The following is a 14,461-nucleotide window of genomic DNA, read 5'->3' as shown; positions in this document are numbered from 1 at the left end:
GCTATTTAGCTGTCAATTTGGTAGACATCATAACGTTGACAGAGAAGGCAACTTTTACCAAGTGTGACATACCGCAAAAGCTTTTTAAAGCAAATTGAGGTTCAACTGTGGGTAAGCTAGGGGTATCTGAAGGGGAGATTTATCACGCTATCTTATAAATGAAGTGAATATTAAAGCTAGACTCTGAATTTACCAAAAAGTGACCTACATACTGTTCTCTAAACTTTACAGTACAGAAATTTGTGGTTTTGATGGATTAATATTCACGTACTATGTGGGCAACCAAAGTATTAAATCTTTACTTATTTCCTTTTGAAATGAGGCTATTAGAACCAGCTGCCAATACAATTCTAATAATGTCTTGTATAATCTTGCTCTTTAAATGGTCCCTTTCTGAATCCAAAGTAAACGTACAGTGCTAATTTTGAAAAAATAACCTTGATGATGGTGATCATATTAATGTTATCAATGATAATGCAAATAATAATTAAGGTGTTCAGTTTAATACTTCTAAGCTATTACTTGCTGGTTATTTTCACAAGATGAAAAGTTAGCAAATTAAATGGTAAATAAGATGGTGATGATCTTGTATTGATTACCAAAGGGCACTAGCGCATTGACTGGGTTTGGAAACCAGGACCTCCCGGTTAAGCAAACACTGCTCTACCACTGAGCCATAACACCTCCTTGTATTTTCCTACCAACACCATGTTATTGCATTTTTTACCAGATACCCTTGACTTTAATATACAGTACTGTATTTTGGTCAAAGGATAGGAGAGGACGTTTTACTTCTTTGGATATAAATGAATCCAATTGAACCTTGCAGTAGACAGGACTCAACACTAACAGGCACTTCGGAAACATGGGCGCCCAATATTTGAAGTTCGAACCTCCCAAATGTTGAGGTTCTTACATAGGGCTCGTGTATACAGATTTTAAATAGTTCAGTCCGAACCCCCTTCTACAACAGTTAGTGTGGAGCCCTGCAGTAGAGATAATAGTATTAGCTACCTTTATATAGCACACAGTCATGTCTGCCTGCCTCAAGGGATGCCCAAGGCACGGTCTACAAAGTATTAGCCCAGCTGCCATTGATGCCATCAATGCATTCAAGAAATAAATTCCTACCAGGTACCCATTTACTACACCTGAGTGCAAAGTGCAAAATATAGATTAATATCTTGCTAAAGGACATTCATCAGTGCTTTGGCGGGACTTGAACTGTGAGCCACGTGATCCACCGTCCGTAGACATTTCCACTAGACCACTACACCTCTACGATTGGGTACATACAGGGTCAACCTGTCTAGGATTTCATTAAGTAGGTGCAGCCATATCAGTTTAGAAAAACCTTCAGATCAGGGATCACTCAGCCCACACCTCTTCAATCTTTTTTTATGAAGTCATACATCTAAATCTGAGTTTGTAATAAGGTGGAGTGTGAATCATCATGCATGCTACCAACAGCCTTACCAGTTTGTCAAAATCCTTACCTCTATAACTTACAATGTCATCACAAAGACAATCAACTTCAAAACACTCTTGTCATTTTGGACAGATTAAAGAAATGACTATAGAGCATCAAATAAATTTCCTTTTCTTTTAAGTCTGTCTTGGTAATGTTATCAAGTTGACTATAACAATTTCTAAATTGTACACAACCCATTTATTACTTAAGTCTTTAATTCACCTGTACTTAAAGCGTACCAATCACCTTTAAAAAAATGAGCTTCATACACCTATGATGTATAAAATCAACCTTAAAGGTAATACAAAGATTTGGTATGGGGTCATGAATTTGGTTCAAATGAACATAATGGAAGCGAATGCGATTCTACAATATTAAGTGATCGTTGTCGCGGTTGAAAACAAGTATAAAGTTTTGAAATTGTAAATAATAAACTCTTTGTTATATAGCTCCCTCTCAAGGTCAAGATATTAATTAAGCTATAAAACAATGTTTCTTGACTAAAATCGACCGATTAGCTCTTCCCGTTTGGAAATTATATATCACAACTACATATTCTGAGTTTTTCATGGTCGCAGCTAACATTGTACGGTCGTATAGGCGCTATTTGCAATTTATCAAAATTTACCGGGAGCACCGGTAAATTTTTATATTCAATTTTTCTCGAAAGCAGAAGTGCTTTAGGGGCTAATTTTTCTAGTGCTTATAAAACATCCACAGGGGCATCAAAATATATCAAAATGGTAAAGAATCACTATCCACCCATTTTCAAAATTTCCAAAACTTTGTATTACCTTTCACAGACTTCTCCCAGAAATATATGGGCAAACAAATTTATAAGGAGAATTAACAAAATGAAAAATAACAGTTAGAGTTGCAGCTGGAATGTAAGTTCAAGTTTGGGTTTGGGGTTAGAATAAGCTAGCATAATGATTAATGTCAGGTTTATGTTCAGCATGAGGTTTAGGGTTAGAGTTAGGGTTATATAGAGTCTATCATGCAGGGTAAAGTCAGGAATGCGATTCGTGTAGGAAATTGACCAAGGAGAAATTGTCCCTAGAGCATGTGACATAGAACCCAAGGGTAAGAATGACATGCTGCAGAGAAAAGATACGAAATCCCATCCTTGGCTTGGCCATGAAAGGTGACTCTTCTGATCAACTCCCTTCTTATCCTGCCTGATGGGGTTTGCAAACAATGGCATGACACAACGTAAGGTGTCATGTTCCCTCAACAGACTGTCTGTTCTGCATTGCATAGTGGTTGGTCGACTGAGGATACCTGGCAATCAGCCACACCAATAAGTCCTCAAGATAACACCTTGTAGAAGTAAAAGAACAGAATATCCTCTTCTGACAGCCAGAAGGGCGTTAACCCTGAGTAAATCTTAAATAAGCTAATGGCCTTTTGGCTCTCACAAACAATATACTCTTCTTACATTCTACCAGGAGAGTAATCACTACCTTCCTTTGGATCACATATAAGATCTATAGCAATGACTTTTCATTTCAAATGATACCTTTTTGTATCACACAAAGTGATAAGGTGGCTGACTTATCCCTAAGTAGTGCTGTAGCCGAACGGAAATTCGCCGAACATGGCACTTCCGAACCAAACCTAACCGAACGCAAAGGCCTGGTTCGGATGTTCGGCAGAAAAATGGGAACGTTTTTGCAAGCTAATAAACTTGTCATTTTGAATCTAATTTTCATGTCATGATTGCTCATTTTATATTTACTTTTTTCTCATTTTCCACCTTTGTGATTTATGCCTATCCAGTGGTGGGCGCAACTTCACTGGCGCCATTTAAATCCCAAATCCTGACCACGCTACGTCGCGATCGCAAGCCATATAAACAAGAATACATGTGCGTGATCAAAACAGGTTTAGCTCAAACCCACTCAACAAAAAAATAACATTTTAATTGTAACCATATTGGACAAATTTTACAATATAAATAATGAAATAAAAATATATTCTAGTATGGTATTCTAATATTCTAGTATTTATCCAGGAAAAATAGGGATTTCATATTTTTCCTATTGAAAATAAAAACTTATAAAAAAACAGTAATTGACGAGCCTGAGTTTCTGTTCAAGATGGCAGCTTTCATGACTCTAACATTAGACAAAAACCATCTCGGAAAATCTTTCAAAAATATAATTTATCAACAAATGGAAAACACGATTCTTTTAAAATTGACAATAAAACACGATTCAAGATGGAAATACGAATGTAAGTAGTAATTTTCTTCGCAAATAATTACGTTTAGAGCAGTTTTGTTATGTGAAATTTGTGCTGGTCGGAAGCAGTGTGCAGAAGTCCTCCGTGCTGGGGGCCCGGCAGGGCGGGCGGCCCGCCAAGTGCCGACCGCCGTGGCTATAATGCTGCTTTCTATTATATTACCAACCCCGAACCGAACCAAGTTCGGGTGAAAAATTGCCGAACTCTGCCGAACCGAACCAAACCGAACACGAACATAGCGTCTGACTTACAGCACTATCCCTAAGCATTACCCCTTCTTCCCCCTCTACACCCATTTTATCTTTATATCTTAATATCTTTCTGGATTATTTATATATCTCTCCTCCAATTTCATCTATCTACACCTTGCATTAAGTTTTCTCATCATGTACTGAACAAATTTGTGGATATACATGTAGCTGTATGACACCTTTCTAAGAAGTAGTTAACTCTTCACTTCTCGCTACAGCATATAGGAATATACATGCACATAATGCATTGCACCTGCGATACCTCAGTGATTTTATAGATTTACTACCTTCAATCTCTTGTGGAGGTATAACAATATGTAGGACAGTAATTAAAGTGCTGTCTGACCCTCATTAACTTACAAGTCTAGACAAGAGTACTCCCTAGACAAGGATTATATATACACCTAAGACCTACCCGGACCATGGGGCTCATTGAGTCACAGGTTTTATGACCCATGCTGGCACTCCATACTAAAAAAAAAATTTCAAGTCGCTACTGAGAGCCAGAAGGGTGTTAACTCATATCTTGTATCTTGTACCTTGTAGATATAATCCCGATGGCAGCTATCATACAGCTAAACTGGGAGTTTAGCTGTAACACAGAGTTAACGCCCTTTTGGATCTGAACACAATTAGTAATGGTAAGAAAGCAAATTATTTTCAGAGGCAGATGTCAGACTCAGGGAGAGATGAGAGGAGGGTCAAAGTGGTCCGGGTCCCTCTCCCCCTTTCTTTGTTGTCAGATTTGGACCTGCCCTCTTGTTTTATGGTTGATGACCTTCTTTTGTGCTTGCCAGACTATTGGGGAATTGGAGCTCCTCTCACCTCCCATTTTTAACATTTTTATATATATATTTTTTACAAAATCCTGGATCTGCTCTGCATTTAAACCATAATCCATGAATAGAGGAGTTCAAAAAATTACATCCAAGCAAATAAAAAGTCATTTGGCTAATAGTAGAAGTGTCGCAGTCGAGTGGTTTAAGCACTTGACTTGAAATTTGAAGGTCATGGTTTGATCCCCAACATGGCACTAATGTCCTTTGGCAAGGCATTAATCTTCATTTGCCACACTCGACCCAGGTGAGGTAAATCGGTACCTAGTAGGAATTAATTCCTTGGAATGCTACAGCACTGTAATGGCAGCTAGGCTGAAGCCGGGGTAATAAATAATTTCCCTCGGAATATAAATGCCTATTATTATTATTAGATTAAAATCTAGTCTTCTCCGTTAAAGATTAACTTGAGTTCTGGTAAAAAAGAGAAAATTAATTCTCACAGAATCTAACGAAACTTACAGTGAATGTTCAAGATTACAAATAAATGTCATGTGCCAAAACAATTTTGGAAGAAAATGTATACCAGCTGAGTAATGAGCATAGAAAGATAAGGAAATCAAGGCAGTGCTAGCCCCGACAACATTTGTGTTGTCCCATATACATCTTTCTGTGTACAGTGATTGTTACTTTTCCAAGACTGGGCCAAATATATGATGATTTTGATGACTCCAGAACCTTGCAGTACACACCAATACTTACATGCTATATGATCAACTTTTTCTGATCCATTCCACACCTTTTCTTTCACAATGCAATCACATTACCAGAACTCACCTTTATCTTTAATCAGAAAAGAGCATAGAGATCATGAGACACACATCCATGCAAATATTTGCTTCATAAACGTAAACTGCATATCTTGACCGATTGAACCCATATCTAAAACACAAGATTAAATCAATCGAAGAAGCCTAAACTGTTGATGAGCTGAGCATATTTCTTGACCCTTTGTAGATATTTCTACCCTTGCATGCTGACACAAACTTGATTCAAGTTTGGTTGAATTCTGCTCAATGGTTCTTGCGTTATTGCGGTAAAGAAAAGCAGGATGGGTAGATGTACGAAGGACAATGATTCCGGTACCACCTTGGGGGGCTGAGCGATAGAAATAGAGTCTATTCTTGCAGAGTAATACTGCAGATATGACTTTTGCTTACTTACTTGTGTCCTAAAAACCCATAGTTTACTCCTACAAATAACTAGATGGAAATTCGATTGCGCGCAGTCGAAAATGATGGCTCCGTCATAGAGCAGTTTTACAAACCAAAACAGAAGCAAATTTTCAAATTCAAGTTTGATTGTAATCCATTAACAGGTTCTCAAAGTCTCGTGATTACAAACTATTTCTCATATACATGTATAACCCTTTGAACTTTGACCTCAGGACCCTAAAATCTAATCAGCTCATTGGCTTTGCAAGATACATACATGTCTTGAGTTTGATGGTGATCCGTCCATTAATTCTAATAATAATGCGATCACAAGCTATTTTTTTATACATAATACATATACATAATGAGCCCTGTGACCTTTGACCTATGACCTTGTGACCCCCAAAATCTAATCAGTTCATCGTCTCTGCAAGATACATACATGACCCAAGTTTGGCAGGAATCCATTGATCAGTTCTTGAGATAATGCGATCATGAGAACGGGACGTACGGACAACCCAAAAAAAACATAATGCCTCCGGCTACTTCGTAACGGAGGCATAAAAATCAACTTACCTCTTCACTGCTAGACATCGGTTCCAAGTCTATACCTCCCTCTCTGGCCCAGTTGACTAGGGTTGCTAGGCAACCATCAGGGTTCTCTTTGAAGTGGAGATGGGATAGGAGATACGGTGACACATAGAGCAGCAGACAGGGTTGCAGATCCCACGACACAAGGTCTAAGTAATACAAGAAGAATAAGTATGCCAATGGACATGCAAAGCACATCTAAGTTTATAACATTCTTGAATGATTCATTTCTACAAGTATTGTATTGTAGTTTCTTGAAAATACTGCTATACTTTTGTGTTTTTGCTTTCCCTACCTTTATTTATTCATTTGTAACCTGTTTTATTCCTTTGTCATTACTTGAATATTGATGATAAAACAAATTGTGCATTCTATTTCAATAAATTGATTTGATTCAAATAAATGTTTGATTTGTGTTTTTTTGTTTTATATGTAAGTGAGTCTACGTCTCTCTCTGCTTGCACATTATAATGGTGGTTGTTATTTTACCTGACTGCTGAGGAAGCATAAATGCTTTTTAGAAAGCAACCAGAGGATCAACGGCTTTAAGTCCTCTCCAAGGGACCTGGTAATGAGGATCAATGACTTTAACCAAAGGGCACTAGCGCACCGATTTGGTTTTGAATTCTGGTCGCCGGAATACGAGACCACTGCTCTACCGACTGAACTATGGCGCCTCCTCAATAGCCATATAGCCCACAACAATAATTTACTCAAAATGAAATCTCAATTTCATTGTGATGACATTATGTAGTCGCAATGTCCTCTATACACAGTGCAAATGTTGACTATTCTAGGTATCAGATAAGTGAATTACACCGAGATGGCACCTACCAACGTCATCACTGAGCAGGAAGCTGTACACACGTCTGTAGGTTTCTGCCATGGTTTGGAGGATATCCATAGAAACAGGCCCCTCCTTCAAGCGCAGAAGCATTGACCAATCAGATGCAGGTTGGGTTACTTTCATCTTTAATAGGATAATGACACAATGTAAGAATATGGCCTATCAAGGACTAACATCACCCACAGTGCTCTATTTGATAGCATATCACACTGCTTACAGTGTACTAATCACCAAAACACGTTTTCCTATTGATGAAAGGGATTCTATGTCAATATACAATATACATAATATGAACTTCTACCAACAGATATTACATTTTAAGTATACTCTCAGTAAGCAGTAAAACCACTTATTGAGTAGACCAGTGGACGCACACCTACGCGCTCACACAGAATAAAGCTTGTACAAAACCCAAGTCGGACTAGGGTTCTGTATGTAACGTTTAATTCAATCCTTTATTTTCTTCATACTCCTTAACTGTTAACCTATAGAATAATAATAATAATAATAATAATAATAATTGTAAATTTATAATGCGCAGTTTCTATATGTATATACTCAACTGCAAGGCAAACATCATGACTGCTATCAATATCAATACACATATTATTAATCTTACATCCATTCATTCTACCAGTCATCACATCATATTATACAACTGTTTCTGACACTTTTAACATCGTTCATGTTTACAGGTAATAATCATTCTCTTTGACAACATTCCAATGCTTGCCTGCAAAATGATAAATCAGAAGAAAAATCCTCCAACCCATATTACTCATATACATGTACCTCATTGTTAGCACATGTATCCACATCTGTTAGGACATTGTTTAACTTCCTCAGGAAAGGCTCCAGCTCTGTAGTGAATTCTGCAAAGTCTAAAATAAGAAAATTTAAGGTCAGCTGATGCAACTTGTTTCTACGGTGCATTAGCTTCAAGGAGAGAATTTCAATATAGAATATTGCTTACCTTTCACGTCAGAGGAAACTAGGTATACAGAGCAACATCAAGTAGTAGCTATTAGTTTCTTCATTTTCGCAAGAAAGATTTTTCATATGATCTACAATGTTTGTTGTTTTTCTTTAGTTGTTTTCTGTACATCATTGACTTTTCTACATCTTCTACAAGTAATTCATGTTTTTTCATAACTCTTCTTCATACCAGCATCATTAACTTCCTTGCTACCATTTTATCAACATCTTCATCATCAGTCTCATCAATAATATCATCATCACTATTAACATCAACATCATCATCATCATCATCATCATCATCATCATCATCACAGATGAAATAAAGCCACCCATTGTTACCCAGTCAGACCGCAGCGTGCGCGATAACGAGGCTGTGCGGCAAATTTTACTCAGATTCCCGTTTGGTGAAAAGCTCGCTTACAACGCTCTCGTAAAACACGAGACCAGCCACAGGATTTAGGTAGCATCATTTTGTCGCCCTCGTATGGCTTACAGTGCAATTCATCATGGCGGAATCGTGGGGTAAGTCAATCTCTGAAATATGATACGTTGGTGATGATGATTGTGATGGTGTTGATGGCGACGGTGGAGATGATGGCAATGGTGATGATGTTGGTGGTAAAGGCGATCATGATGGCTATGGTGATGATGATAATGATGACAGTGATTATGATGATGGTGATGATGTCAGTGGTGATGGCGATCATGATGGATACGGTGATGATGATGATGACGGTGATTATCATGATGGTGATGGCGATCATGATGGATACGGTGATGATGATGATGACGGTGATTATGATGGTGATGGCGATCATGATGGATATGGTGATGATGATAATGACGGTGATAATGATGATGGTGATGATGTCGGTGGTGATGGCAATCATGATGGATACGGTGATGATGATGATGGTGATGGTGATGATGATGGATACGGTGGTGATGATAATGATGACGGTGATTATAGTAATGGTGATGTCAGTGGTGAAGGCAATCATGATGGATAGGGTAATAATGATGACGGTGATTATTATGGCAATAATGATCGTGGTTATGATGATGGCGATGATGATCATGATGACGGTGATTATGATGTTGATTGTGATGGCAATGCTAATGATGGTGATGATGATTTAGGTGGTGACGGCGATGATGGCTATGGTGATGATGATAATGATTGTGATGGCGATGACGATTGTGATAATGATGTTAAAGATGAAAATTAGAATTCTACAAGTTTTATTTGAGCCCTAGCCTTCAGCCCACCGCACACTAATATTTCTATCCGAGGGTCATAAACACACAAACAAACCCCGAAAATATATTTTCAGATATTTATTCCGCGGTGACACTTTAAAACAAAATCAAACAGAAAAGAGAATAAGGGAAAGAATTTTGTAATATTTTATTTCCAGGAATACACATGAACTGGAGTAACACAATTGACAAAAGAATTATGAAATGAAATATTACCATCATCGAATGTAAGGGAATTACCAAAAGAAATTCCTGTTTAAGGCTCTTCTCATTAGCCCATGGTTTACAAATATCAAAACACATTTCAGAACTTTTACAACCATGAAATTATTAGCAGGGACGGGAACAATCATATTTTCAATTTTCAATCTACACCCCTCCCCCCGAAAGTTTGTATTTACACAAGCTTATATTTCATAACGAATAATGTGTCTTTTTTCACTTTGTTAAAATGATATCAAAGCCTGGCCAAAAATAGCCTATATAGACACTTAAATCCCATCTTTTGTCCCTAGAGCCGGTATTCTATATTGTACTTGATTGTACTCGTGTGCGTATCCGTATCCAACTTTATTCTTTCCGTTCACTTCTATAATTATGTAGCGCATGAGTATGGTACACAATAATAAGTATGTGGGGCAATACACAGCCTCTACGACCGGGGGTTACGCACACGAGAGTAATTAATGAATATCCTTAATCTCCGTCTATCTTCCGTGCGTGTTCACGTATAGCGCGCAGACTGGCTGGACCGCGAATCGACGCAGAGCTATATATAACGTGGTATCCCCCGGTTGATCTCGATCCGAAACGCTCGTCGATCGGCCATGTCTTATTTTCCGTCGAAGTCTATTATGCATCAGCTACTACTTTGCTAGTTCCTGACTGGTATTGAGACAGACATCGACAGAAAGTATTATATTATGTTAGAAAAATATCTACATTATGTGGTAAGCCAAAATTCAGTGAGACGCACCCCTGATAAAAATGGTTATTTAACATGTATATCCGACTCTTCAAATATTTTTTTTTTTTACACATTTTGAAACTTCACTCACTATTTATTGAATAGTACATTATAATGTTTATAGTTCTGGCTCAATATTAATGACGAATTCAATGTCATTAAATGAATCCTGAGCAAAGCAGAAAGACAAGAACTGTGCCATGTTTTTGCTTATTACGTATTCATGATGAGCAAAAACGTGCATACGACTTGAGTAAATACGGGCGATTTGGCGAGCGCTGCGGTCTGACTGTACCTTTTATTGGTGGCATCAAACGAGCTGTTTTCATGACACATCTAGCAGCAGTTTTTTGAACATCATCATCATCATCTTGGAGAAAAGCTACCACAATGTCCCATAGAGATAATTGGATATCAGCTGCAATAACAAAAAAAGAAACAGAGTTAGAGAGAGAGAGGGAAAGAAAGAGAGAGGGGGGAGAGATAGAGATTGTGTGAGAGAGAGTGAGGAATAGAGAGTGAGAAAGTGAGAGAGAGAGAAAGACACAGACAGACATACAGAGACTGAAATAGGATAGGGAAACCGATACATATATATATATATATATATATATATATATAGATGATTTGTATGTAGTTCAGAGCTCATAAAACCTCACTATAATTAGTTAAAAACCAGCATAGAAAGGTTTTATGAATATGGGCCCAGGCTGGAATCACTTTAAAAAAATTTCAAATAATGCATGACGTTTAAGGGCTTTCGATGAAACCTTAACAAATCAAAGAATTTTACACATAGTAATCTCTCCTCTTCAAACAGTTTAAAATCCAATTGAATAATAAAATAGTTAAAGATTTAACATTATTAATGACTAGTAAAGACAAAAAAGTAGTCCATTAAGAAGAAAAAGAAAAATAAAAGAAGCTACAAAACACTTTTCATTTCTGTTGTTGCCATCAGAGGTTGTAATCTGTAATGTTAAGTTAAACATTTCATCTATTGAAGTTTTATTTCCACTTGATTTACAAAATATTTTGGGTTGCATGCAAAAGGGACGGATCCTTTTTCCTACTTCACCTTCTTTCATATCTTTGATCTGAAAAGTTGTTGTAAAAGTTTTCAGACAAAACAAATAAATGATTCATTGTGAGATAGACCTTGATAGTATTGAAGCATCTTTCCACCTGTTTTGCTATTGACAATGTACTAAAATGCTATCATATTGTTCTTACATACATGAATGAACGGTAACAAATTGCTTGATATTCACTAGCGTCCCCCTCTCTTTCTCTCTCTATCTCTCATTTTGTGTATTTGAATATCTCAGTGATACACCTCATCAAACTTGTCTATTTCTAACTTTCATTAGGATAAAGGTGTTAAAGTAGAGGTGTGGTTGTCTAGTGGATAAGTGACTGGACGGAGGATCACAATGTACAGGGTTTAAATCAGTAGAGGTATGGTTGTCTAGTGGATAAGTGACTGGACGGTGGATCACAATGTACAGGGTTCAAATCAGTAGAGGTGTGGTTGTCTAGTGGATAAGTGACTGGACGGTGGATCACAATGTACAGGGTTCAAATCAGTAGAGGTGTGGTTGTCTAGTGGATAAGTGACTGGATGGAGGATCACAATGTACAGGGTTTAAATCAGTAGAGGTGTGGTTGTCTAGTGGATAAGTGACTGGACGGTGGATCACAATGTACAGGGTTCAAATCAGTAGAGGTGTGGTTGTCTAGTGGATAAGTGACTGGATGGAGGATCACAATGTACAGGGTTTAAATCAGTAGAGGTGTGGTTGTCTAGTGGATAAGTGACTGGATGGTGAATCACAATGTACAGGGTTCAAATCAGAAGAGGTGTGGTTGTCTAGTGGATAAGTGACTGGACGGAGGATCACAATGTACAGGTTTAAATCAGAAGAGGTTTTGTTGTCTAGTGGATAAGTGACTGGACGGAGGATCACAATGTACAGGGTTCAAATCAGAAGAGGTGTTGTTGTCTAGTGGATAAGTGACTGGACGGAGGATCACAATGTACAGGGTTTAAATCAGTAGAGGTGTGGTTGTCTAGTGGATAAGTGACTGGACGGGGGATCACAATGTACAGGGTTCAAATCAGTAGAGGTGTGGTTGTCTAAGTGGATAAGTGACTGGACAGTGGATCACAATGTACAGGTTTCAAATCAGTAGAGGTGTGGTTGTCTAAGTGGATAAGTGACTGGACAGTGGATCACAATGTACAGGGTTCAAATCAGTAGAGGTGTGGTTGTCTAGTGGATAAGTGACTGGACGGTGGATCACAATGTACAGGGTTCAAATCAGTAGAGGTGTGGTTGTCTATTGGATAAGTGACTGGACAGTGGATCACAATGTACAGGGTTCAAATCAGTAGAGGTGTGGTTGTCTATTGGATAAGTGACTGGACAGTGGATCACAATGTACAGGGTTCAAATCAGTAGAGGTGTGGTTGTCTATTGGATAAGTGACTGGACAGTGGATCACAATGTACAGGGTTCAAATCAGTAGAGGTGTGGTTGTCTAAGTGGATAAGTGACTGGACAGTGGATCACAATGTACAGGGTTCAAATTTGTAGAGGTGTGGTTGTCTAAGTGGATAAGTGACTGGACAGTGGATCACAATGTACAGGGTTCAAATCAGTAGAGGTGTGGTTGTCTAGTGGATAAGTGACTGGACAGTGGATCACAATGTACAGGGTTCAAATCAGTAGAGGTGTGGTGTCTAGTGGATAAGTGACTGGATGGTGAATCACAATGTACAGGGTTCAAATCAGTAGAGGTGTGGTTGTCTAGTGGATAAGTGACTGGATGGTGAATCACAATGTACAGGGTTCAAATCAGAAGAGGTGTTGTTGTCTAGTGGATAAGTGACTGGACAGAGGATCACAATGTACAGGGTTCAAATCAGAAGAGGTGTGGTTGTCTAGTGGATAAGTGACTGGATGGTGGATCACAATGTACAGGGTTCAAATCAGTAGAGGTGTGGTTGTCTAGTGGATAAGTGACTGGATGGTGGATCACAATGTACAGGGTTCAAATCAGAAGAGGTGTGGTTGTCTAGTGGATAAGTGACTGGATGGTGGATCACAATGTACAGGGTTCAAATCAGTAGAGGTGTGGTTGTCTAGTGGATAAGTGACTGGACAGAGGATCACAATGTACAGGGTTTAAATCAGTAGAGGTATGGTTGTCTAGTGGATAAGTGACTGGACGGGGAATCACAATGTACAGGGTTCAAATCAGTAGAGGTGTTTGTCTAGTGGATAAGTGACTGGACGGTGGATCACAATGTACAGGGTTTAAATCAGTAGAGGTGTTGTTGTCTAGTGGATAAGTGACTGGACAGAGGATCACAATGTACAAGTTTAAATCAGTAGAGGTGTTGTTGTCTAGTGGATAAGTGACTGGACGGTGGATCACAATGTACAGGGTTCAAATCAGAAGAGGTGTTGTTGTCTATTGGATAAGTGACTGGATAGTGGATCACAATGTACAGGGTTTAAATCAGTAGAGGTGTGGTTGTCTAGTGGATAAGTGACTGGATGGTGAATCACAATGTACAGGGTTCAAATCAGAAGAGGTGTTGTTGTCTAGTGGATAAGTGACTGGACAGAGGATCACAATGTACAGGGTTCAAATCAGTAGAGGTATGGTTGTCTAGTGGATAAGTGACTGGACGGAGGATCACAATGTACAGGTTTAAATCAGAAGAGGTATTGTTGTCTAGTGGATAAGTGACTGGATGGTGGATCACAATGTACAGGGTTCAAATCAGTAGAGGTGTGGTTGTCTAGTGGATAAGTGACTGGACGGAGGATCACAATGTACAGGGTTCAAATCA

General features: G+C 38.4%; 1 protein-coding gene across 7 annotated transcripts in view; it reads right to left on the bottom strand.

Annotated features, from left to right (window-relative positions):
- Positions 1 to 6,457: 6,457 nt before the first annotated feature.
- Positions 6,458 to 14,461, bottom strand: part of LOC592519 (thyroid adenoma-associated protein homolog) — a 57,035-nt gene continuing 49,031 nt past the window's right edge. For 4 of the 7 annotated variants that reach the window (XM_030999841.1, XM_030999840.1, XM_030999844.1 and 1 more), the window contains 4 exons: positions 10,895 to 11,017; positions 8,187 to 8,275; positions 7,382 to 7,517; positions 6,459 to 6,696 (listed from right to left, as the gene is read on the bottom strand). In XM_030999841.1, coding sequence (XP_030855701.1) covers positions 6,524 to 6,696; positions 7,382 to 7,517; positions 8,187 to 8,275; positions 10,895 to 11,017 — 521 coding nt within the window. In that variant the 3' untranslated portion in view covers positions 6,459 to 6,523. Of the gene's footprint in view, positions 6,697 to 7,381; positions 7,518 to 8,186; positions 8,276 to 10,889; positions 11,018 to 14,461 lie in introns of those variants that run through there. The other 3 variants (XM_030999842.1, XR_004066735.1, XM_030999843.1) reach the window with 3 other exon arrangements.

Source organism: Strongylocentrotus purpuratus, unplaced genomic scaffold (assembly GCF_000002235.5).
Source record: "Strongylocentrotus purpuratus isolate Spur 01 unplaced genomic scaffold, Spur_5.0 spur5_scaffold_5, whole genome shotgun sequence".
NCBI lineage: Eukaryota > Metazoa > Echinodermata > Echinoidea > Camarodonta > Strongylocentrotidae > Strongylocentrotus > Strongylocentrotus purpuratus.
The sequence above is the reverse complement of the archived record's forward strand: the minus strand, read 5'-3'. Positions and strand labels throughout refer to the sequence as shown.